General features: G+C 40.6%; 1 protein-coding gene across 5 annotated transcripts in view; it reads right to left on the bottom strand.

The window, feature by feature from the left end:
- Positions 1-877: 877 nt before the first annotated feature.
- Positions 878-23,493, bottom strand: part of LOC103346750 (uncharacterized) — an 81,746-nt gene continuing 59,130 nt past the window's right edge. For 2 of the 5 annotated variants that reach the window (XM_070058428.1, XM_070058427.1), the window contains exons 15-23: positions 16,070-16,179; positions 14,727-14,916; positions 13,528-13,639; positions 10,993-11,267; positions 7,922-8,083; positions 5,295-5,404; positions 4,331-4,517; positions 2,781-2,892; positions 879-1,422 (exon numbers count right to left, since the gene is read on the bottom strand). In XM_070058428.1, the coding sequence (XP_069914529.1) occupies positions 1,367-1,422; positions 2,781-2,892; positions 4,331-4,517; positions 5,295-5,404; positions 7,922-8,083; positions 10,993-11,267; positions 13,528-13,639; positions 14,727-14,916; positions 16,070-16,179 (1,314 nt within the window). In that variant the 3' untranslated portion in view covers positions 879-1,366. Of the gene's footprint in view, positions 1,423-2,780; positions 2,893-4,330; positions 4,518-5,294; positions 5,405-7,921; positions 8,084-10,992; positions 11,268-13,527; positions 13,640-14,726; positions 14,917-16,069; positions 16,180-23,493 lie in introns of those variants that run through there. The other 3 variants (XM_070058429.1, XM_070058431.1, XM_070058432.1) reach the window with 3 other exon arrangements.

Genomic DNA, 23,493 nt, shown 5'->3' with positions numbered 1-23,493 from the left:
ACAGTCAGATATTCATTAATGAATAGTCAAATAGGTATTAACGGTAAGTCAAACAAGTATTACTGAATAGTCGAATAGGTATTAATGAAGAATCAGATAGGTATTAACGAAGAGTCAAACAGGTATTAATGAAGAGTCAAATATTCATGAATGAATAGTCAAATAGGTATTAACAATAAGTCAAATGGGTATTAATGAAGAGTCAAATATTCATGAATAAATAGTCAAATAGGTATTAACAATAAGTCAAACAGGTATTAATGAACAGTCAAATAGGTATTAATGAACAGTCAAATAGGTATTAATAGGTATCAATAAAGAGTCAAATAGATATTAATGAACAGTCAAATAGGTATAAATGAACATTATTAATGAACATTTGAATATATGTGGCACAATAGAGTTTTTTGAAACAAGGCACTTTTATGTATCTGTCATTTTGTGGTTCCATTTACAGTTACAAGATATACTGTGAGTCTTGAATATTTTTAAATGATTCAGGTCATGAATTTGTCTAGGAAGCCTATTCGTTCAGAAAGATTCCTTTGGTTTTTGGGATGTCATCTGAATATTTAAAATTATATGTATATAACATAAAGGAATGTACAAGCTGATCTGTTAAATGGAATTTCAGTTGATGAAAAATAAGTTAGTACTGGAAATATTAAAAAAATTTGGTTGGAAGATGTTCTCAAATTTGTCTAGGGAAAAGTAAACAGTACACAGAGAATGGTGTAAGAAGATAATGAAAAGCATAAAAATAGAATTTAACAGAAGAGTTTTTTGGTCAAAAATGTTTAAAGTCATGCAAATATTTCTGATAAGATGTATTTTCAAAAATATTTTCATGCATCGTGAAAATGTTTGTGGAAATACATCTTATCAGAAATATTTGCATGACTTTAAAAATTTTTGACCAAAAAACTCCTCTGTTAAATTCTATTTTTGTTGTTTTTCATTTAATCTTTCTATACCCTTTTCGCAGGAACCATTTCAAGTCTCCCTTGTGTGTGGGTGATGGTAGAACTAAGATCTAACAAGAGGAGCTCGTATGTTAGAAGCTGCTCACTGAATGTTCCATTAAGACCAAGTAATGTTAAACATGAAGCAAAAGTTGGTGTGATTTTCAGGTGTCTCATGACCAGTCTTTTACCAAGAAATCCATTTTATCTAGAAACAAGTTTAAGATGTCAACTAAATTTAGAAAATTCCAATAAATATTTTTAAAATGGTCTTAGAATAATGTGAAAAGAAGTGTATGGTTAAAAAAATCATATGTAAGTATGTAGATGTTCAGAAAGTAGAATACAGAGTTAGAGGGGCCCATACTAGATGTGGCCTTTCCATCCTTCCGTATTTGGGTCTTCTAGTCGATGTATGGGACTTCCATGAGCTCAGAGTCAACAGATAGCTCCATTTTCTCTGTTGAACGAAAAACAAAATGTTGCCTTACTACCTATAGTCTCAAATTCTACAGTCCTCCCACTTGCTAATGAATTGTATTTTCCTAAATATTTCTCCTAAGCAATGAGGTGAATGTCATAAAGTCAGGAAAGGGCACAAATGTGAAGGAACCAAAATAGATATCCTCAAAAATTTCACCTGAACTCTACCCTATTAAATGGAGAACCTGTAGGCTATCACTGACTAGATTTGACTAGTACTAGTTAGTTTAAGTTTCAAAAAAAAAAAAAACTCTAGTAGCCCTATGAATTCTCCTTTTATCCCAATTAAATTATTTTCAGCCACTATCTCATTCATCCCTTAAAGCAATCCTGAAATTTAGGTATTGCTTTTATCATTATTTTAGAAGTCAAAAACTGAGGCTGACAGAGAACAAGGTGACGTTAATGTAGCAAGAAAAATATGGCACAATGTTTTACATTTTGGAAAGCAGACCATCAGAACAGAGGCTATTCTGCTCAAGGACTGTGATTCTCTCAGAAACTTTTCCATGGATATTGAGAATATCCATGGGCCTCAGGGCTCACTGAGTAAGAAGGGGGAAGGAAACTAAAAGGCAGTGCTGTGAGCCCCTGAGTTGAGTTTAATCTGGAGCACATTGATTATATGTACAGAGAACTTCAAACTCCTTGTGAAAAATGGAATTAAAATTATTATATTTTGCTGACAAAAGTGTATTGGTTCAAAAAATGATTTTCCCTGTATATGGAAAGTAAATATGAAAAAACAAGGCCTGAATTTCAAAATATTTTCCATGAAAATAAGATAAAACTGTAGTGTTGACTGGATTACCTGGATTCCTTCTACCCATGGGGGAAAGCTTCAGTAAGCTCCTTGCTTCTGACTTTGGACCAGTGCAACCCTACATGATATATTCCGTAGAGGAACAAACCAGTGAAAGGGATCTCTCTCTCCAGAGGGTTTCTGTCTTAACTTAATAAATTTTAAGAAGCTAACATTTTAAATTCCATTAATCTTCATACTTGCTGAGATAATCTCATACAGGGTTCCACCTACCTGTTGCAGGATCCTAGCCCCTATGTCATACAATGTGATGTATCTTGAGGCAGCTAGAATTGACACTATTTTCTGAAATCCAGTGCATCACTTTACATTTTTCTTTATCTCACAACAATGTGAAAACTATCCTTGACCTATGAGCCATACTTTGAACAAGGAGCAGAAGGGTTCCTGGGTCCCGCCTCACTGCCCTTTGGACATGCCGTGAACTCCAAGGGAGACACTGTATAAGAATCTCTCATGACACAGCGGTTGTCTCCGTTTGTAATCAAGGGAAGTTAAATGATTCATTATACCTAAAAGTTCCTGGAAGGTGTCCTCATATTTTGTGTGTCCTCCCATGCAGGAGGTCAGTCTATGTCCGAAAATATTTTTGCAGTTATCAATTAGAAATTGTATAAGAGTAACCTGTTAGATGAAGGGCAACAAGAGAATGCACTTTTACATTTGACATTGCTATAAATCATAAAACACATAAGAATCTTATAACCCATGAAAATATGTCATTTAGAATTCTAAAACAAATGAGTTGACATAAAATATATGAACCCATTTTTTGTATGAAATGATATGAAAAATCCAGAGTACTTGGGCACAAATCTTTTAAAAAGAATAAATTCCTGACCATTGAAACAAAATGGGTGCAATGAGATATCAATACGCTTAGTGCAATAAGTCAGACTCAAAAAAGAAACAAAATCATGTTTTCTCTGATTTGTGATAGTTAATATATAGAATATAAAATTTTACTTGTATTGTAAAATTGGGATCTTTCAATCTGATAATTTTTTATAGCCCTTCTCTTTTTTCATGAAAAACAGTGGTCTTTTTGTTTTTATTTTTTGAACTGTTAATTTAGTGGAGCAATAAGCCTTTTGGTATAAAGTAATAGAAATATCACAAAAACTAAAAAAAGGAAGAAAGGGAAGATGTAAGGAAGGAAGGATTCATTATATTTTTATAATTGTCTCTATAAACTACATTAAATCTCTTTACATTTACAAAAATATAAATAAAAATAAATACTTCTTATCAGTACATTACCATTATCATTTGTGGTTCAAATTATTTGCAGTTTTATTTCATTGACTACCTGTTTACAGATAGTATCATTTCCAATAAGTCTTCCTAATGATATTTGAAGTGAAGATATATATCACCATTCCCAAATTTGTAACATACCCAACAAAAACATCCGTGGGAAATTCCCTTCTTAAGTAAAGTATCCTCCGTTTGGCAAACAGAACATCAGTGAATCTTTTCAACAAGAAAGGAGAAAGAAAATTTCTGCCTGCCTAACTGTGGTTTCTCCTGTGCATTGTCCTGCCTCCCCTCAACCTTGCTTGTTGTGGGGATGTTCTTAGTTTTTATAATCCACCAGCAGAGATGGAATCAGAACCTGCCATCTCTCTTAATGAATCACAATCAGCAGAATAAGCTACATGCAGGTGACCACTTTTGTTCAGGCCACCTTGGTTGTGTCACCTGGTTCCTGCTGTCAATACAATTGGCATTACTTGGGTAAGAATGTCTAAAATGGAAATTTTGTATACTATCGCGCAATCTCCAGCCTTGACCTTGTTTTGTCCAACCTCAATGTCTGAGTTCATTTCTAGCACATGGTATGACACTGCTCTCTGTGGTAGTATGTCTCTAGTGACTGAATCCTGCATGAGAAAGGTGGAGTGACTCAGTGCACTCAGTGTCCTGGTGAGTATACCACCTGCCCACAGTTGCCAAATGGATGAATGACTCTTTCCCTTCAGAGCAGTACTTAAAGAATGCAATTAAAAATGGTCCCTCAGAATTAATACACAGGATTTCAGATTCACAGTAGAGACATTACCTTTCTCTGCCATTCCATTCCTCTTTCTGAGTTTCTGGAAATGGGTATCCAAAGAAGGCTTGGGGTCATGTACAGTGACAAATCAGACGATGTCATATTATTGAGTGGTGAATGTGCAATCTTGTATAAACACGTGAATAAGCATTCTAAGAGATGAAAATTCATTTTGGGCAGCTGATCTAAAAGCCTAAACACAGAAAAAGATACTCATAAAGCAAGAATTTAACTCAGAACCTTGCACTCACATACAAAATGGAGCACATTGTTTTGGTCATATTGACAAAACAAATGAAAATAGAGAAGAATATATCAGTGTCATCAAAATATTGTCTTCAATGTTTCTGTGAATACATTATATCATGTCTTAAATTGAGTAAATATTATAAACAGCTAATATAACATAAATATATTTAAAATATCTGGCATTCCAGAATGTGCCAAACTGAAAATCTGTTAATAACAAAAATTGCATAGAATGTTTCCTTAGGTTTATAAGGTAGTAGCAAAGCAACATTGCTTTGTGGCAAGCACTCAAAGGCCATCAGTTATCTTAGAAACTCACTCGAGGTATGAATATGTTTGAAAATTTTTCAGTGAATTCAATTCCTGAGCTCCAGTAGACTGGTGGGTCTGTGTTGACAATGTTACACAAAGAACACTGGTCAATTCTCTCACATGTGCATTGAACCAAAGGGTTTCTTTTTGTATAAATATATTATAGTCCAAGATGTGTACAAAGGTCAAGTCCTCCAGGTTCATAATAAGAGAGAAACATGGACTCACTGACAATATCAAGGCCTCCTTTCCTTTCTAATCTAGCCTCCACGCGTATCACCCAATGAAGTCCTTTTCCTAAGTCATGAGTTGACTCGATAAGTTGATAAAACAGAAGCTGATATTTTTCCAGGTTTGCACTGGTTGTGTTTTTCAGACATGTCCAGGGGAATAGGTATTACATCATCACCTGAGAATTATGGAAATTCTGGCCTTCTTATTCCCTTCATCCATAGCACCAATAAACTTTTCATACAGCTCGGTCGTAAACAAGCTTCCAGGTATACTTTGGAGAAAATCCTTACACAGATTGAAAAATATTATTATTCTCATGGAAAACATTCTTTGGCTAACCTACTGAGAAAGCATTTACTTAAAGCATGCAGTTGTGTCTACAGAGTTTGGTTACAATTCTTCCATGACTTGTACATGCAGAAGCAGGGGCTTGGACTTAGCCCAATAACACAAACATGAAAATCAGTATCTGGGGAGTGTTGAGAATGAAGACAAATTCTCCCATTACCCCACACTCCCTGTTGGTGTGCATTTTAGCCAACTTTTACAAACTGACAAGATCTGGTGATGAATCACCTTTATGCTAGTTCTTGACAAGTAATAATCACATATTTTGCCTGTTTTTCAGGCCCTGTGATTTTAATTTTTAGTTGCAGAGATTCTGGACCAAATGAAACAAATACCCACAATGATACATGCATTCACTTACACATGGAAAGTGAGAATGGCACTTTCTGATTTGCGTTGTGTTTTCTCCTTAGAACAAAATTCTCATAATATCCTCACCCTTCTTTATAGACAACCCATTCTCTGCTATTAACCAGGTTCTTGCACAAGTTACCAAAGTTCTATGTTTATTTACAGGTTCTTCATTACAACTCTTTGGTTGATACATGTACAATACCCACCAGAAAGAAACGTAATCATAATTGAGATATATCATAATTCCATGCTTTGGTGTGTCAGCGTTGTTTCCTATGAGGTGTCATGAAAAATTGGTCCATATGTGACTGATTTTGATAATACCATGACCTTGAACACATGGGACTTCAGGGAGTGTGTGTAAGCATGAGAGGAAGTTATCACATTGCCTTACTCATTTTATTTGAATTGGAATCACTATAGAACTCATGAAACATCCTGATAGTAACTGATGGAAGAAATGCCTCCAGGCAACTGTCGTGAATGTAGCCCAGTGATGGTGTACTCACTCCAATGTTCACTGTGGTAGTCTTTGTCACAGATACAGTTTGGAGGACTGAGGACAGAGGAATGAAGAAAAGAGCCACAGTACCAGTCCTCTAGTGCATTATAATGTCACCAGTGTGGAACAGTCCATTGCAGTTCTGTGTGTCTACTGCATTCCCATGGAGTGGGCCCCACGTTTGGAGTAAAGTAATCCTAAGCTCTTCCTGTCTGTGAGGGTTTGGTAGATGCAGAGGCACATTTGATGGGTGTGCACCACACTAACATGCACTTACAACCAGTGTTTTCTCTCTGGTGTTCTGGATCCCATGACCCAGATCCCACATGTTAAGTTAGTGAGTTAAACCAAATCACAGCCCAAGCAGAAGGTACTGAAAGTATTTTCTGCAGGGTCTCAGCATCTAGGCACTTGGGTGGCAAAGTCAATGTGGTCCTGACCATGTGAACAAGTTCAAGTCCATACCTATCTGCTGCTTACATAACATGGGACTACCAAGGACCAGATGCAAAATCAGAGAGATGCTTCTGAGTCTGGCTGGAAAATGAAATCCATTTCACCATACATTACCATACAAAGGGTAATATTTAACTTGTTTCTATTATTTTGGTCAGAGCACAATAGTAATCAAACAAGTCATTATCAATCTATGGCAACTTTTCTTACGGTCAAATAGGAATGGGCAAAAGGAAAGCCCAAGTTTCTCATCCCAACGTAACTTTCAAAACTGGTTTGTATTCTGATCATTGTCTGACTATTTGTGCACTGCTGTCAACAAGTTTCAAAATGGATTCATTCAGTTCGTTTTTATTTTTTATATTACCTTGCATAGAATTGGACCTGCATATCTGTGATTCAGCTTTGTCATTTCAAAGTGGATTTACCTTACATAGACATCAGTTGAATGTTCAGAAGTCCAAACAATTGAGGCTACCACACACACATTTGTAGTCAGAATTATCATTACAAACTTGTGGTGGGTACAAGTTCCTCTATGCAACGGGTAGTGTGGTAAACATGGTAACTACTAAGCAGTATACCAGAGGAGGTAAAAGTGAGTGAATGAAACCATCTTTTCCCATGTCAACTTGGAAGTGAAGGCATAGGAGATAGGCAAAAGCAGGGTGATGAAATCAATGGAGGTTTTGATGGCTCTTGTAACCATGTAGTGAATCGCTGGAAGATAACTGTGTGCTTACAATAGCTCACTGATCCAACATGTTGATAGAAGTTTTCTTTTGGAAATTGTGCCTTTGTTGGAAATTGTGACTGTCATCAAATGCAGGATGCATCTTGGTCAGCGTTCTGAATATAAAAGGGCATGTTTTGATCTTCTTTTATGAACAGTATTAATAACGCTTTGATTTTTTTGATATAGGGTACTGAGGGTGAAGAACAGCAGCATAGTTTCTCTGATCATCAAGGAAAGCATATGCATCCCCTGGGGTTTTGAATAACCAAATGAGTGGCTCCTTCTTGTGTAGTTTGTAACATGTTTTACAGGATCTAAATATTTTGGTCTAATATTGTTCTTGAGCAATCATGGTAGAGAAGATCCATCATAATGGCTTCAGTTCTGTTCACAGACACTTTCTTACCTTTAAAACAGTTGCCACGACATAAGGTGATTCAGTCGTCCAATCTACCGCTTCCCCAGAATTCAGTTTTTCTCTGAGGGTTCTATATGCTTGGCCATTGACACATTTTTTGAATATGCCCTCTGTGATGGAACCCTTCAAATCAATGAAGTAAAGCATATCCTGTGTGTAAAATAAATGAAATAAATGCATCACATCTCATAGCAGGAGCACAGCTCAAGCATAACCTTGTTTGACAAGAGTACACAAGGTTACAGATCTGTAAGGTATGGGATGGAATCAACTTTAAAAAATTCCATTTGGTGTCTGATTACTTTTTTTTTTCTCTTTTTTTTTTATTATTTTTTTGACAGGCAGAGTGGACAGTGAGAGAGAGAGACAGAGAGAAAGGTCTTCCTTTGCCGTTGGTTCACCCTCCAATGGCCGCCGCGACCGGCGCGCTGTGGCCGGCGCACCGCGCTGATCCGATGGCAGGAGCCAGGAGCCAGGTGCTTTTCCTGGTCTCCCATGGGGTGCAGGGCCCAAGCACCTGGGCCATCCTCCACTGCACTCCCTGGCCACAGCAGAGAGCTGGCCTGGAAGAGGGGCAACCGGGACAGAATCCGGCGCCCCGACCGGGACTAGAACCCGGTGTGCCGGCGCCGCTAGGCGGAGGATTAGCCTAGTGAGCCGCGGCGCCGGCTGATTACTTTTTGTACCATCAATCATACATATTTATAGTCCATAATCATAAAATAAAACATCCTTGATGCTTGAGTTCACAATCGGTTCTTTCCCAGGGGATTTATACATTTAAATCCAAGTTCTTTGCTTCAAATCCTCCGTGGAATCATCCTATCGTAAGTTATCATTTTGTGCTCATTCATTCTGAATATCCTTGTAATCTCTAAGTGCAGACATCTTTTTACTAGACCAATTTCTAAGTTTTATCCCCCCGGGATAGATTACATACCCCATTCCTATACATCACTAATTCCAATTCTCCTTTGTAACAAAGTTGAGGCCGGCACCGCGGCTCACTAGGCTAATCCTCCACCTTGCGGTGCTGGCACACCGGCTTCTAGTCCCGGTCGGGGCGTCGGATTCTGTCTCTGCTGTGGCCCGGGAGTGCAGTGGAGGATGGCCCAAGTGCTTGGGCCCTGCACCCCATGGGAGACCAGGAGAAGTACCTGGCTCCTGCCTTCGGATCAGCGCGGTGCGCTGGCCACAGTGTGCTGGCCGAGGCAGCCATTGGAGGGTGAACCAACGGCAAAAAGGAAGACCTTTCTCTCTGTCTCTCTCTCTCACTGTCCACTCTGCCTTTCAAAAAAAAAAAAAAAAAAGTTGAAACCTGTTTCCTCTCAAAGCCTTTTCTCATTAGATTACCTTCTCACTGATCTTTCATTTCTTATTGTGTTCAGTGAAAAAAGAGAGTGTCAGAGTAAGGTGTCTTAAGGCATTTTGAATCAATATGACATTTATTTGCTCAGTGATATGGGGCACAATACATTATTAAGGCTTTCCTTTATCCCTTCCGTGAGGGTAGAGGTGATCATACTCATATATTTGCTTTGCATTAATGCTGAAAGAGGGAAGGACTAGCATATTTATGATGTACTTAACATGATGAATTTTTTAAATGGAGACTGAAATTCCCTACATCATGTAGTGAACAGAGAGAGACACTGGAAATGCTATAGATGCTATTGCTGGCATTATAATCTTGTATTTTTCGGTGATAAATGTCCAAATTTGTACCTTTAAACTGGCAAGTTCTGCTAGAATGGAAGAACAAAGTCATGCCAGTAGATGAGTTTTTTTTATGTTCAAACAGTTGAGAGAAACATTGTTCTCCCGCGAGCCCACGGAGGAGCGACAAGTGGTTCTGTGACTCGGATACGGACTGCTGGGAGAAAGCTGGGAAGGAGAAGGGAGAAAAATAAAAGCCGGGAAAATACCGGAGAGAGAGAGATGAAAAGCCATGAGGAAGCTAGGCTGTAGCGGAGACGAAAGCTAACTGTAGCGGAGACTAAAGCTAGGCTGTGATTCGGAAAAGCTGCGGGGGAGAGAGAGACAGACAAAAAGCTGCGGGAAGAAAGCCGCCGGGAGAGAAAGAAAGCTGCGGGGGAAAAAGCCGCCGGGGGGGGGGGGCGGAGAAGAAAGCCGAATAGAGAGAAATAAAATAGAAATAAGAAAGCCTCCCCACAACATGGCGATGAGAGGACTCGGATTCGGACTGCCTAGGGCGATAAGCACCTGCGGGCAGCTCTAGCAGAGCAGAGTATGCGCCGTGGGGCACCGAAGACAGGTGCGTATCAATGCCACAAAGAACAAAAAGAAGGGGGATCTGTGGGGAGCAGGGTCCGTCTCCCGCAACATGGCGGGACGCCTGGGAGACAAATAAGTACTGAGACTGTGGACTGAAACTAACTCTATGAGTCTGATCTCCCACCATATGGCGCTGAGAGGGAGTAAAGACATCTTACACAGCTGCTTCGTCAATTAGCTGATTCCTGATCCAACCTCTGATTGGAGGAGAGCGGTGTGCTCAGCACGTGGGCAGCAGAGCACGGATTGGTAGGAGAGGACTTTAAAAGGGGGAGAGAGACAACATGCGGGGCCCCCTGAGAGAGTGGGTCGGAGAGCTCGTTGGTGCCGCTCCTCCGCGAGTGGGGGAGCGACAAACATGAAATCAAAGATAGAGGTGTTCAGTTGTAAGACTGAATAGTCTGGTTGAGAGGAAATAAAAAGATATTTTGAGTTAGAAAAGGATTTAAATACTGAAGATGCCAAGAGGATAATGTGAGGGGAGGTGGGCTCACTGCTATTGAGAGACACCCAGACCAATTTGTACAGGTGTATGGGAGATTTTGCTGAAGCCAGTGACATTGACAAGAGAAATGTTTCTATCTGTTTTTATTTGTTTACTACATGTCACCACAGGGCAATATGTAAATCAGATTATTTTGCATTGAAAAAAATGTCAGCCAAAGTAGGTCGTTGCTCAGTGATTTGTCAATTTGGAGACAGGCATGGATGACGAATCTATTCTTCAACAATGTTTGACTATAGAAGACCAAACTGAGACTTACCAAAATTGACTTTGGAAGTTTGCCGTTTTCACACACATCTTGTAAGAGTGATCCAAATAGCTGTGCTTGGTGGGCTGTGGGCCGAGCGGGCTCTGGTGCCACCCTGTTTTGATTTCTGCCCAAAACACGTGGAGTTAGCCACTTTTTAATGGAATGTTGTTTTTGAGCTGGCTTCAGCTGAGGATCTGAGGAATAAGGCACAGTTTGGAGGGAGAGTTCAATTAATGGAATCTCATTTCCATCATTTCCAGATGACTGCATGTTTCCAGAAATTGCTAGAAAAAGCAATGAGCAATGGTTGTGATGAAAGGTCTACATACTGAAATTGGTTCAAAGCACTCATGTGTTGTGGATCTATTCTTGTCTCCCCACCTCTCATGAATTGGTAGTGAAACCCAGACTTGAAAGACTCAGGTTCAGTTCGTACTGTGGGAATACTTTCTAGACAGTTCCAGCTACAATCGGTTGTACTGCATTAAGAAGTGCTTAGTGGCCAGCTTGGTGGCACAGTAGGTTAATCCTCTGCCTGCAGCGCCAGCATCCCTGGGCCCTGGTTCTACTCCTGGCTGCTCCTCTTCCAGCCCAGCTCCCTGCTATGGCCTTGGAGAGCAGTTGAAGATGGCTCAAGCACTGGGGCCCTGCACCCACATGGAAGATCCAGAAGAAGCTGCTGGCTCCTGGCTTCGGATGAGTGCAGCTCTGGCCATTACAGACATTTGGGGAGTGAACCAGTGGATGGAAGACCCTCTCACTGTCTGTAACTCTACCTCTCAAATAAATAAATAAATAAATAAAATAGGTGTTTAGTATGCTGAGGGGCAAGTATCTTTATGTTAATGGTAATCAGTGGGTTCATGATTCATATCTCTTTTCAAATGAATACAAAGTCATTTTGTATTCAAATCAAGCTAAATTTCTTTCTTTTCCTTTCTTTTTTTATTTATTTGACAGATAGAGTTAGACAGTGAGAGAGACAGAGAGAAAGGTCTTCCTTCCTTTGGTTCACTCCCCAAATGGCGTCTATTGCCAGCGCTGCGCCAATCTGAAGCCAGGAGCCAGGTGCTTCTTCCTGGTCTCCCATGGGGTGCAGGGCCCAAGCACTTGGGCCATCCTCCACTGCCCTCCTGGGCCACAGCAGAGAGCTGTACTGGAAGAGGAGCAGCTGGGACTAGAACTGGCGCCCATATGGGATGCCAGCGCCGCAGGAGGTGGATTAACCAAGTGAGCCATGGTGCCGGCCCCAAATCAAGCTAAATTTCATAATCACATGCATTCATATTAAGTCTCCTTCAACTCATCCTCAATCACTTTTCCACCAAAATAATGAAACCAAAGTTAATTCTTAAGGATCTGCATTGCTGCCACATAGGCAGGAGACCAGGATTAAGTCCCTTCCCCACTTTGGTCTAGCCCATCCCACCAGGTACAGTCATTTTGGGTGTGAACTGGCAGACCCTATCTCCATCCAGGTGTCTGTTCCTCTGTATTTTTCATGATTATTCACTTATTTATGAGAAAGGCAGAGTGACACAGAGAGGAGAGAGAGAGAGAAAAAGAGAGAGAGAGATCTACCAACTGAATCATTCCGTCAATGGCTGTAGCAATGAGGACTGGGCCAAGCAAAGCCAGGACCCAGGAAACCCACCTTTGATCTCCCACATAGGTGGCAGGTACTGAAGCACTTGTCCCATTTTCTGGTGATGTAGCAGCCACATTAACAGTATGAAGGGGGCTGGCGCTGTAGCATAGTCAGTGGAGCCACCGCCTCCAGTGCCCTCATCCCATGTGGGCACCAGTTTGAGTCCTGGCTGCTCCACTTCCAGTCCAGCTCTCTGTTGTGGCCTGGGAAAGCTGTGGAAGATGGCCCAGGGCCTCGGGCCCCTGCACCCACATGGGAGACCTGGAGGAGACTCCTGGCTCCTGGCTTTGGATCGGTGCAGCTCTGGCCATTGTGGCCATTTGGGGAGTGAACCAGCAGATGGAAGACCTCTCTCTCTCTGCACCTCTCCCCCTCTCTCTGTGTAACTCTGACTTTCAAATAAATAAATGGATAAATCTCTTAATAAAGGAGTATGATGGGTTGGAAGCTGAGTAGCTGAGACTTGAGCATGCAGTAGGATGCTGGTTCCATAGCAGCAACTATCCTACTACACCACAACACCAGCCCCGACTCTGTTATCCAAATAATTAAGAAAATAAACTCATGCATACATAGATTCTATTCATATAGGGACTTTTTGAGATACACTCAAATGGTAGGGTTTCCCTTATGATACAGGTGCTGTATCATAGAATATGAAGTCTCTTAATGGTCTGGAAATCAGGTACCTCATTATACATTTCCACTACCCTGTATGTATAAGTTTGGAGTCTGTGGGATAGCCTGCAATGAAGAAATAGGTGGACTCCTGGGCCCTGTATCATTGCCCTCAGGGCAGGCTCAGGACCTCAAGGAAGACAATGTTTAGACTTCTAATGATCCCAACAGTATTTTCATCTACTTGTCTGCAAAGGCAGTTAAACGAATGATGTTACCTGAAACTTCTAGGTAGTGTTTCCTATATTTTGTTTGCTTTCTGATGGTGGAAGTAAGGCTGCTTCCAAATATCTTGAAGCAGTGGTCAAGCAAGAATTGTACAAGAGCAACCTATAACACAAAGGACCAAAAAGGTGTTGTACTTTTACATTTGGCATCATTATAAATCATGTTTTATATATGAATATTGGATCAAACAAAAATGTGAAACTCAACTGAAAAACTCAGAGTTGCAATAAAGTATATAAACCTATTTTCAATACGGAATGATGTCTGTTTCTCTGAGTTGTGGACAATTCTTTAAATACTTCTAGTCAATGCTTTAATATTATCATTTTGTGGCTTTCATTTGTTAGTATTTTTATTTCAATGACTGCATGTTTACAAATATGATCATTTTCAGGATATTTGGGGTGAAAATGTGTGTTCTTATTCTAAAATTTGTAAATGACACCAAATGGACACACACACATTTTGGAAACTTATTTCCTGAGTTAATTGTTCTCAACTAGAGAACAGAGAGCATCTCAGTGTGTTTTTCTGCCAGAACGTGGCCAGTTGGAGAGAGAAGTGTTTCTCTGTGCACGGGCATGCATCACCTCATCCTTGCCTTCCGGATGAGTTCAGAGAAGGACTGACGTTCCGTCTGGCAGGTTGCTGCCCCTTTAGCTTGTTCTGAGAACTCTGGGAACTTTGATATCCACTTGCAGAGATGAAACAGGAACATGGCATCTCTGGCTCACAATCAGAAGAGGAAGGCGATGACACATAACCATGTCACCCAGGGCAACCAGGCACTCTCCGGTGCTTCTCTGGTATTGTAATAACTGAAATTTCTCACATGAGAAAACTTTGGCCAGAGAAGATTATTAAATGTCAGATGAGACAGGAACTTGAACATTGTTTTGTCCAACTCCAAGATCTAAATTCATTTCTATCACATCGTATAACTTTCTCCGCTGTTTTATATTATAATGTGACGTGTTAATTCTTTGATGGGAATAAAATGACTCACTGCTCCCAATGCCCTGCCTAATGTCTCATCCGCCCACAACTGCAACAAAGGATAAATAATTGCCTCTACAGAGGAGTACCTAACACGTGCATTTAAAAATGCTCCAATAGAATTAACATACTATATTTCAGGATCATAGGGGAACACTATTGCATAGGGAATAAAAGGGAGACACCTCATTACCTTTTTCTCCCATTCCGTTGCTATATCTAGGATGTTGGCAACTGGTGGCCATAGAAGACTTGGGGTAATGCACCATGCCAAGTTTGAACTTGTCATCTCCTTTGAGGGTGATTTCTGTGAAATCTTGTGTAAACAGCAAAAGAGAGATTGCAGGAGATGAACGTTTGGTTTGGGCAGCTGTGCTAAAAGCCTGAAAACAGAAAAAGGCATCATTAAAGCAAGAATTTTAACTCAGGATATTTTCCTCTCAAATAGGAAAAAATGTCTGGTATACCATTGGTAAAATACAACAAAAATGCTGGAGAATATACCAAATTATCTTAAAATATTTTGTTTGACTTTTCTTTGAATCCACTACATCCTGTGTTCAATACAGCAAATATTATTCATATCTAAGTTAACAGAAGCATACTTGAAGCACTCATCCACTTTAGAATGTGGCCAATTATAAAGCCTACTGAATGAAAACAGAAGTTGAATACAATGTACTCTGAGTTTTAAGACAGTCACACAACAATGCTGTCTCCTGTCAAGAGATCAAAGGTTATCCTGTATCTAATAACTCAAACCAATTATGAAGGCACAGGAAGATGTTTCCTTGAATTCAATTCCTGTCCATCTATCCTACACTTGTTTTCTAAGTCTTATGCTAACGTTGCACAAAGATCTCCAGTATATTGGTCCCCTAACATCTGGCTTGATCCATGAATTTACTCTGATAGCTATTCCCTTTATTCAGGATGAGTACAAAGATCAGGAATAATTTTAGGAGAAAAATAAGAATAGAATGACAGTAGCAAGATTTGCCTTTGTTTATAAACAGGCCTCCAAATGTGACAAAATGAAAGCGTTAGTCTAAGTGATTATTAAAGCGAACAAACCAGTAGCCAGCGCTGTGGTGTGATAGGTTAAGCCTTCGCTTGTAGTGCCAGCGTCCCATGTGGGCACTGGTTTATGTCCTGGCTGCTCCTCTTCCAATCTAGCTCTCTGTTAAAAAAAGCAGTAGGAAGCAGTAGGAGATGGCACAAGTGCTTGGGCCCCTGCACCCTCGTGGGAGATCTGGAAGAAGCTCCTGGCTCCTGGCTTCAGATCAGCCCTGCTCTGGCCATTGTGGCCACTTGGAGAGTGAACCAGTAGATGGAAGACCTTACTCTCTATCTCTCCCTCTCTCTGTCTGTAAATCTGCCTCTCAAGTAAATAAATAAATCTTAAAAATATATTTATATATGCATGTATTTTTTAAAAGTGAATAAAATAACATAAAATTCAATTTTCTATCTTTCTAAGAGAATGTTGGTTGCATTATTCCAGCGTACTAAAGAAAATAAATACCACATCTTCACCTCTGAATCATAGCTATCTTGGTCTTGTCATTCCTTTCATCCAGAACGCCAAGGAATTTTTCATACAGGTTAGCAGTAAACACACTTCCAGGTATGTTTTGAAGTAAATCCTTGTAGTATAGATAAAAATGTGGATTATTCTCATGGAACATGCATGGGTTAGTCTCCTAAACACAAAACAATAAAGCATTTGACCCCCAAATACTTCAAAACCACCCAATCTGTGGCCTGCACAGAGCTTGGATACAACTCTCCACTACCTTCAGTGTGCAGAAGCATGGGCTCACATTTCTCTAATGAAAAGCATCAGCATAAATGCAGAGTGGGGGTACCAGTGACACTGAAAACATCTCCTGTCACGTGACCCTCCTTCTTTATGGCCAATTCAGGAAAATCATACAGACTGACAAGTGATGATGATTCATCCTCTTTCTCCTGTTATTATCTTGACACAAAAGGAAGCACATACATTTTCCCTATTTATTTCCGGTCACAGAGTTTTAACTTTTATCAGGGATGGTTCTGAATCAAGTAATATCCCACTCATGAGTACTCTTGAATAGAGAAAGGAGGGTGCAGCTCTCTGCCTTGAGCTGTTTGCTCCTTAGGAAAAATTGTCATATCAATCTCAATCTTTTTGTCATAATAGAAATTCAGCTTTTTTTTTTTACTTTAAGCAAAAGTTTCTCTCATATATCACCAGATTTATTTATATATATATATATATATATATATATATATATATATCTCACCAAGAATTCCTACAAATTCTTCTTTGCAACTTTTTGGAACCAATGCAATCCATACAAGGAGATAAATTTGTCACAATTGAGATTTATAATTATTCAGACCTTAGACTATCAGTGTTATGGGTAAGCTTGAATTTTGTCTTGGTAAATTGTTCTATTTGTATGGTTAGTGAACAATGTCAGTACCATGAAACAGGGTCCATGAACGCTCTCACTTTCTCTGTGTAAGCATGGGAAATGTTCTTAAATGTCATCACTAATATCATTTTCACTGGTCTCAACTACAGAGCCCATCAATGAATCTTTCTGACAGTAACATATTGAAGAAATAAATCCAGGCAACTGTCACGATTATAATCCAGTGATGGTACACTCATTTTATTTTTATTTAATTAAAAATGTAACTCAAGGGCCGGCGCCATGGCTCACTAGGCTAATCTTCCACCTGCGGTGCTGGCACCCTGGGTTCTAGTCCTGGTCGGGGCGCCGGATTCTGTCCTGGTTGCTCCTCTTCCAGTCCAGCTCTCTGCTGTGTCCAGGGAGTGCAGTGGAGGATAGCCCAAGTGCTTGGGCTCTGCACCCACATGGGAGACCAGGAGAAGCACCTGGCTCCTGGCTTCGGATTGGCGCAGCACGCAGGCCATAGCAGCCATTTGGGGGGTGAACCAACGTAAGGAAGACCTTTCTCTCTGTTTCTCTCTCTCTCTCTCTCACTGTCTAACTCTGCCTGTCAAAAAAAAATGTAACTCAAGTGAGCAGGAATACTACACAAGTGACTCCTGAGCTGGGGGCTGGGGGATGTGCCAGCATCTGAGACAGGTGATATTACCTGAGGAAGAACACTTCAGACCACACAGGCATTGAGTCCGAACTGGAGTCCCCAAAAGGGGCAGGGTACTCACAGTGAAAGAAGAGTGCATCTCTTTCTCCCTAACCCCCTCCAAGGTGTCTGAGATCTGGCAGATAGGAGCCATTTTGACACCAGTAAAGGCTGCAGGCAACCCTTGTACATGTGTGTAGCCAGGGGATTTTACCAGCGGGGAAAGGTTGTGTTCCCCACTGAGTCTGTTTGTGAGGGTTGCCAGGGGGCTAGGCACCCACACAGGAATGTGAGGTGACACCATCCTCTCCACAAATCTCAGGCTCCAGGGTTCAAACTGCCAAGGTGGAGCACCCACATGCAGCTGGCTTTGAGAATGACTGCCCTCTCTGGGGAAAGAGCAGACTCACACGACTGAGCAGAACCTCTGTATCCAAAACTGTGGGAGCCTTGAGTTCAGTGACTTGGAAATTCTGTAACTTCACGATAGGGCAATGGGCATAACTGTGTCTCTGGGCAATCACTCTGTCTGGTGACAGAGGTTCAGAGCTCCCTGAGGGCCTGTGTGGGTCACTGAGAGGTTCTGTGCTCACACTGAAGTCCCACAGATCCTTTGTGTGGGTCATGCACAAGCATGGATGGGGTTAGTAATCAACTGTGATCTAAATCCAAACGTTGATTACCTTGGAAGACAGGAGGCGAAGCTGATTTATGCCAACAGGCGTGATCAAACCCTCTCCATTGCCACAGTAGAGGAGATCTACCTCACCCAACTGGGCTGTCACCCGGATTCTTGCCTCACCCTTGGTAACTGACCAGAGTTTCTGGGACAAACCTCTGGGTATTCACTGAAAAAGCAGACACTCCACTAAGCCATGGAGGCATAGTTCAAAGATAAAACCCATAAGAGGAAACCTCAATGAGATTTCCACAAAATTCCTAAAAATAAACACAGAAGTAAAAGAAACAAGAACAAGGAATACAATATGACTCCCATAAACGAACATAGCTGCACTTAAATATTAGAATGTGAAGATGAAGAGGTTGATCAAATGCTTGGAAAATAACTCAAAAATGTTCATAAGATTACTCAGAGGCAATGAGAAGCAAATTCATGTGTTAAAGAAATCCACACATGTTATGGATGAAAAATTTTCCCATGAGATTTAAGTTTTGAAATAAAATTGAAATATTAGAAATGAAGCATTCAGTATGTCCAAAACAAAGTACGGTGGAGAGCCTTCACCACAGACTTGGTGAGGCAGAATGAAGAATATCCAAGCTAGAAGACAATTCTTTGTAAGTATCTCAGGAGGAGGAGGAGAAGAAGAATAAACTAGAGAAATTTTGAAGTGTTGGAGATTCATGGGACACTATCATCCAACATACCAATCTTATGAGTTCCTGAAGGTGTGGAAAGAAAGGGTGGTTTAGAAGGACCATTTAGGGGCTGGCACTGTGGTGTAGCATGTTAAGCCTCTACCTGCAGCACTGGCATCCCATATGGGTGCTAGTTCAGCTGCTCCTCTTTTGACCCAGTTCTCTGCTAGTGGCCTGGGAAGTCAGTGGAAGTTGGCTCACGTTCTTGGGGCCCTGAACTCATGTCAGAGATTCAGAAGAAGCTCCTGGTCCTGGCTTCAGGTGGACCCAGCTCTGCGCAATGTGGCCATTTGAAGAGTGAACCAGCAGATGGTAGACTTCTCACTTTGTATTTCTGTCTTTCAAGTAAAAATAAATAAATCTTTAAAAAGAAGGCCTATTCAGTAAAATAATAACAGAAGACCCCTAATTTGAAGAAAAAAGAGACATCAAAATACAGGAAGTAAATAATACTCCCAACAGACATGTCTCGAAATGATCTTCAACATTAAACAATGTAGTCAATGGTCCAACAGTAAACATAATGAAAATAATATTCTAAAATGTGAGGAGAGGAATGCCAGAGTGTCTTCAGAGTACCTGCAATTAGAATCACAGTTGATTTCTATCAGAAACTGCGCAGGCTAACAGAAAATGGAGGGACTAGTTTACATTTATTTATTTATTTTTTATTTTTTATTTTTTTATTTTTTGACAGGCAGAGTGGACAGTGAGAGAGAGAGACAGAGAGAAAGGTCTTCCTTTTGCCTTTGGTTCACCCTCCAATGGCCGCCGCGGCCGGCGCACCACGCTGATCCGACGGCAGGAGCCAGGAGCCAGGTGCTTTTCCTGGTCTCCCATGGGGTGCAGGGCCCAAGCACCTGGGCCATCCTCCACTGCACTCTCTGGCCACAGCAGAGAGCTGGCCTGGAAGAGGGGCAACCGGGACAGAATCCGGCGCCCCAACCGGGACTAGAACCCGGTGTGCCGGCGCCGCTAGGCGGAGGATTAGCCTAGTGAGCCGCGGCGCCGGCTAGTTTACATTTTAAAAGAAAAATTTGCCAGCCTAGAATACTGTATCCTACAAAACTCTCATTTATATATGAAGGAGAAATAAATGCCTTCCAGAACAAAGAGAATTGAAATAACTTTTAAACACTCGCTCAGCCTTCTCATTATTAAATAAGCCTTCTTATTAAATAATGTGAATGCAAAAATTTTCCTAGAAAGAGTACAAAGAAAAAGTACAAAGGAAAGGAAAGCCAAAAATAAAAATATTTATGGAAAAATAACAGGGCCATGTCATTACTTATCAATGATAACCTTGAATGTAAATGACAAGAATTCTGCTATTAAAAGATGCAAACTGGGGCCAGTACTGTGGTGTAGCAGGTTAAGTTGCTGCTTGCAATGCCAGCGTCCCATATGGGTGTGGGTTCAAATCCTCGTTGCTCCACTTCTGATACAGCTCCCTGCTAATGCATCTGGGAAAGCAAAGGAAGATTGCCCAAGTACTTGGACCGCTGTGCCCACGTGGGAGACCCAGAGAAAGCTCCTGCCTTTTGGCTTTGTGTCAGCCAAGCTCTATAGGTTGTAACCCTTTGGAGAGTGAACCCTAAGATGGAAGATCTCTCTCTGTGTCCCCCAACCACTTCATCATAGCTCTGCCTTTCAAATAAATAAATAAATCTTACAAAGGGAAAAAAGCAGGGGAAGATGACCCAAGTGTTTGGGCTCTTGCTACTCATGTGGGAGACTTGGGAGGTGCTCTAGGCTCCTGGGTTTGGCCTGGCCCATCCCTGGCTGTTGTAGCCATTTAGGGAGTGAACTAGTGGATGGAATCTCTCTCTCTCTCTCTCTCTCTCTGACTCTCTTTCTTTTTCACTCTGTCTCTCTGTAACTCTACCTTTCAAATAAATAATCTTTAAAAAAGATTCAGACTGGCTGAGTGGAATAAAAAACAAGATCCATCTATTTGCTTTCTACAACAAACACCTCTCACCAACAAATATATCTGCAGACTGAAAGTGAAAGGATGGAAAAAATATTCTGTGCTAACCAAATGCAAAAATGAGCAGATGCAGCTATGCAAATTCCAGATAAAAATAGACTTTAACACAAAAACTCTTAAAACAGATGAAGAAGGATAATATATAATGATTAAGGGATCAATTGAACAGGAAGACGTTACTATAATAAATGTATATGTACCCAGAGCACCAGGAGAGTAAAACAGATGTTAATGGATAGTAAAGAACAGATATACTTAAAAAAATGGTAATGGGGGGGGTTTCAACAGTCCACTTCGACTTACATCAATGGAAAGAACAACTGAACAGAAAGTAAATGAATAACCAGCTAATATACATTATGAACTAAATGGACCTAACTGATATCTACAGAACCTTTTTTTGTATATTTACTTTTATTTTATTTATTTTTTTGAAGTTCTTTTTTTAACTTTTATTTAATGAATATAAATTTCCAAAGTACAGCTTATGGATTACAATGGCTCCCACCCCATAACTTCCCTCCCACCTGCAACCCTCCCCTTTCCCGCTCCCTCTCCCCTTCCATTCTTATCAAGATTCATTTTCAATTCTCTTTATATACAGAAGATCAGTTTAGTATACATTAAGTACAGATTTCAACAGTTTGCACCCACACAGAAACACAAAGTGAAAAATACTGTTTGAGTACTAGCTATAGCATTAAATCTCAATGTACAGCACATTAAGGACAGAGATCCTACATGAGGAGTAGGTGCACAGTGACTCCTGTTGTTGACTTTACAAATTGACACTCTTGTTTATGGCATCAGTAATCACCCTAGGCTCTAGTCATGAGTTGAAAGGCTATGGAGGCCTTTTGAGTTCACTGACTCTGATCATATTTTGACAAGGTCGTAGTCAAAGTGGAAGTTCTCTCCTCCCTTCAGAGAAAGGTACCTCCTTCTTTGATGACCTGTTCTTTCCACTGGGATCTCACTCACAGAGGTCTTTCATTTTTTATATTTTGGCCAGAGTGTCTTGGCTTTCCATGCCTGAAATACTCTCATGGGCTTTTCAACCAGATCTGAATGCCTTAAGGGCTGATTCTGAGGCCAGAGTGCTGTTTAGGACATCTGCCATTCTATGAGTCTGCTGTGTATCCTGCTTCCCATGTTGGATCATTCTCTCCCTTTTTCATTCTATCAGTTAGTAATTGCAGACACTAGTCTTGATTATGTGATCTCTCTGATTCTTAGTCCTATCATTATGATCAATTGTGAACGGAAATTGATCACTTGGACTAGTGAGATGGCATTGGTACATGCCACCTTGATGGGATTGAATTGGAATCCCCTGGTATGTTTCTAACTCTATCATTTGGGGGCAAGTCCGATTGAGCATGTCCCAAATTATACATCTCCTCCCTCTCTTATTCCCACTCTTATATTTAACAGAGATAACTTTTCAGTTAAGTTTCAACACTTGAGAATAACTGTATTGATTACAGTATTCAACCAATAGTATTAAGTAGAACAAAAAAAGTACTAAAAGGGATAAAGTATTAAGTTGTTCATTAACAGTCAGGGCAAGGGCTGATCAAGTCACTGTTTCTCATAGTGTCCATTTCACTTCAACAGGTTTCCCCTTTGGTGCTCAGTTAGTTGTCGCCTATCAGGGAGAACATATGATATTTGTCCCTTTGGGACTGGCTTAATTCACTCAGCATAGTGTTTTCCAGATTCCTCCATCTTGTTGCAAATGACTGGGTTTCATTGTTTTTGACTGCTGTATAGTATTCTATAGAGTACATATCCCATAATTTCTTTATCCAGTCTACTGTTGATGGGCATTTAGGTTGATTCCAGGTCTTAGCTATTGTGAATTGAGCTGCAATAAACATTAAGGTGCAGACCGCTTTTTTGTTTGCCAATTTAATTTCCTTTGGGTAAATTCCAAGGAGTGGGATGGCTGGGTTGTATGGCAGGGTTATATTCAGGTTTCTGAGGAATCTCCAGACTGACATCCATAGTGGCTTGACCAGTTTGCATTCCCACCAACAGTGGGTTAGTGTCCCTTTTTCCCCACATCCTCGCCAGCATCTGTTGTTGGTAGATTTCTGCATGTGAGCCATTCTAACCGGGGTGAGGTGAAACCTCATTGTGGTTTTGATTTGCATTTCCCTGATTGCTAGTGACCTTGAACATTTTTTCATGTGCCTGTTGGCCATTTGGATTTCCTCTTTTGAAAAATGTCTATTGAGGTCCTTGGCCCATCTCTTAAGTGGGTTGCTTGTTTTGTTGTTGTGGAGTTTTTTGATCTCTTTGTTGATTCTGGTTATCAAGCCTTTATCTTTTGCATAGTTTGCAAATATTTTTTCCCATTCTGTCGGTTGTCTCTTCACTTTCCTGACTGTTTCTTTTGCAGTACAGAAACTTCTCAATTTGATGCAATCCCAATAGTTAATTTTGGCTTTGACTGCCTGTGCCACCAGGGTCTTTTCTAAGA

The sequence above is a fragment of the Oryctolagus cuniculus genome, chromosome 16, assembly GCF_964237555.1.
Source record: "Oryctolagus cuniculus chromosome 16, mOryCun1.1, whole genome shotgun sequence".
NCBI lineage: Eukaryota > Metazoa > Chordata > Mammalia > Lagomorpha > Leporidae > Oryctolagus > Oryctolagus cuniculus.
Note: the sequence above shows the minus strand (reverse complement) of the source record. Positions and strands in the feature narration are given on the sequence as shown.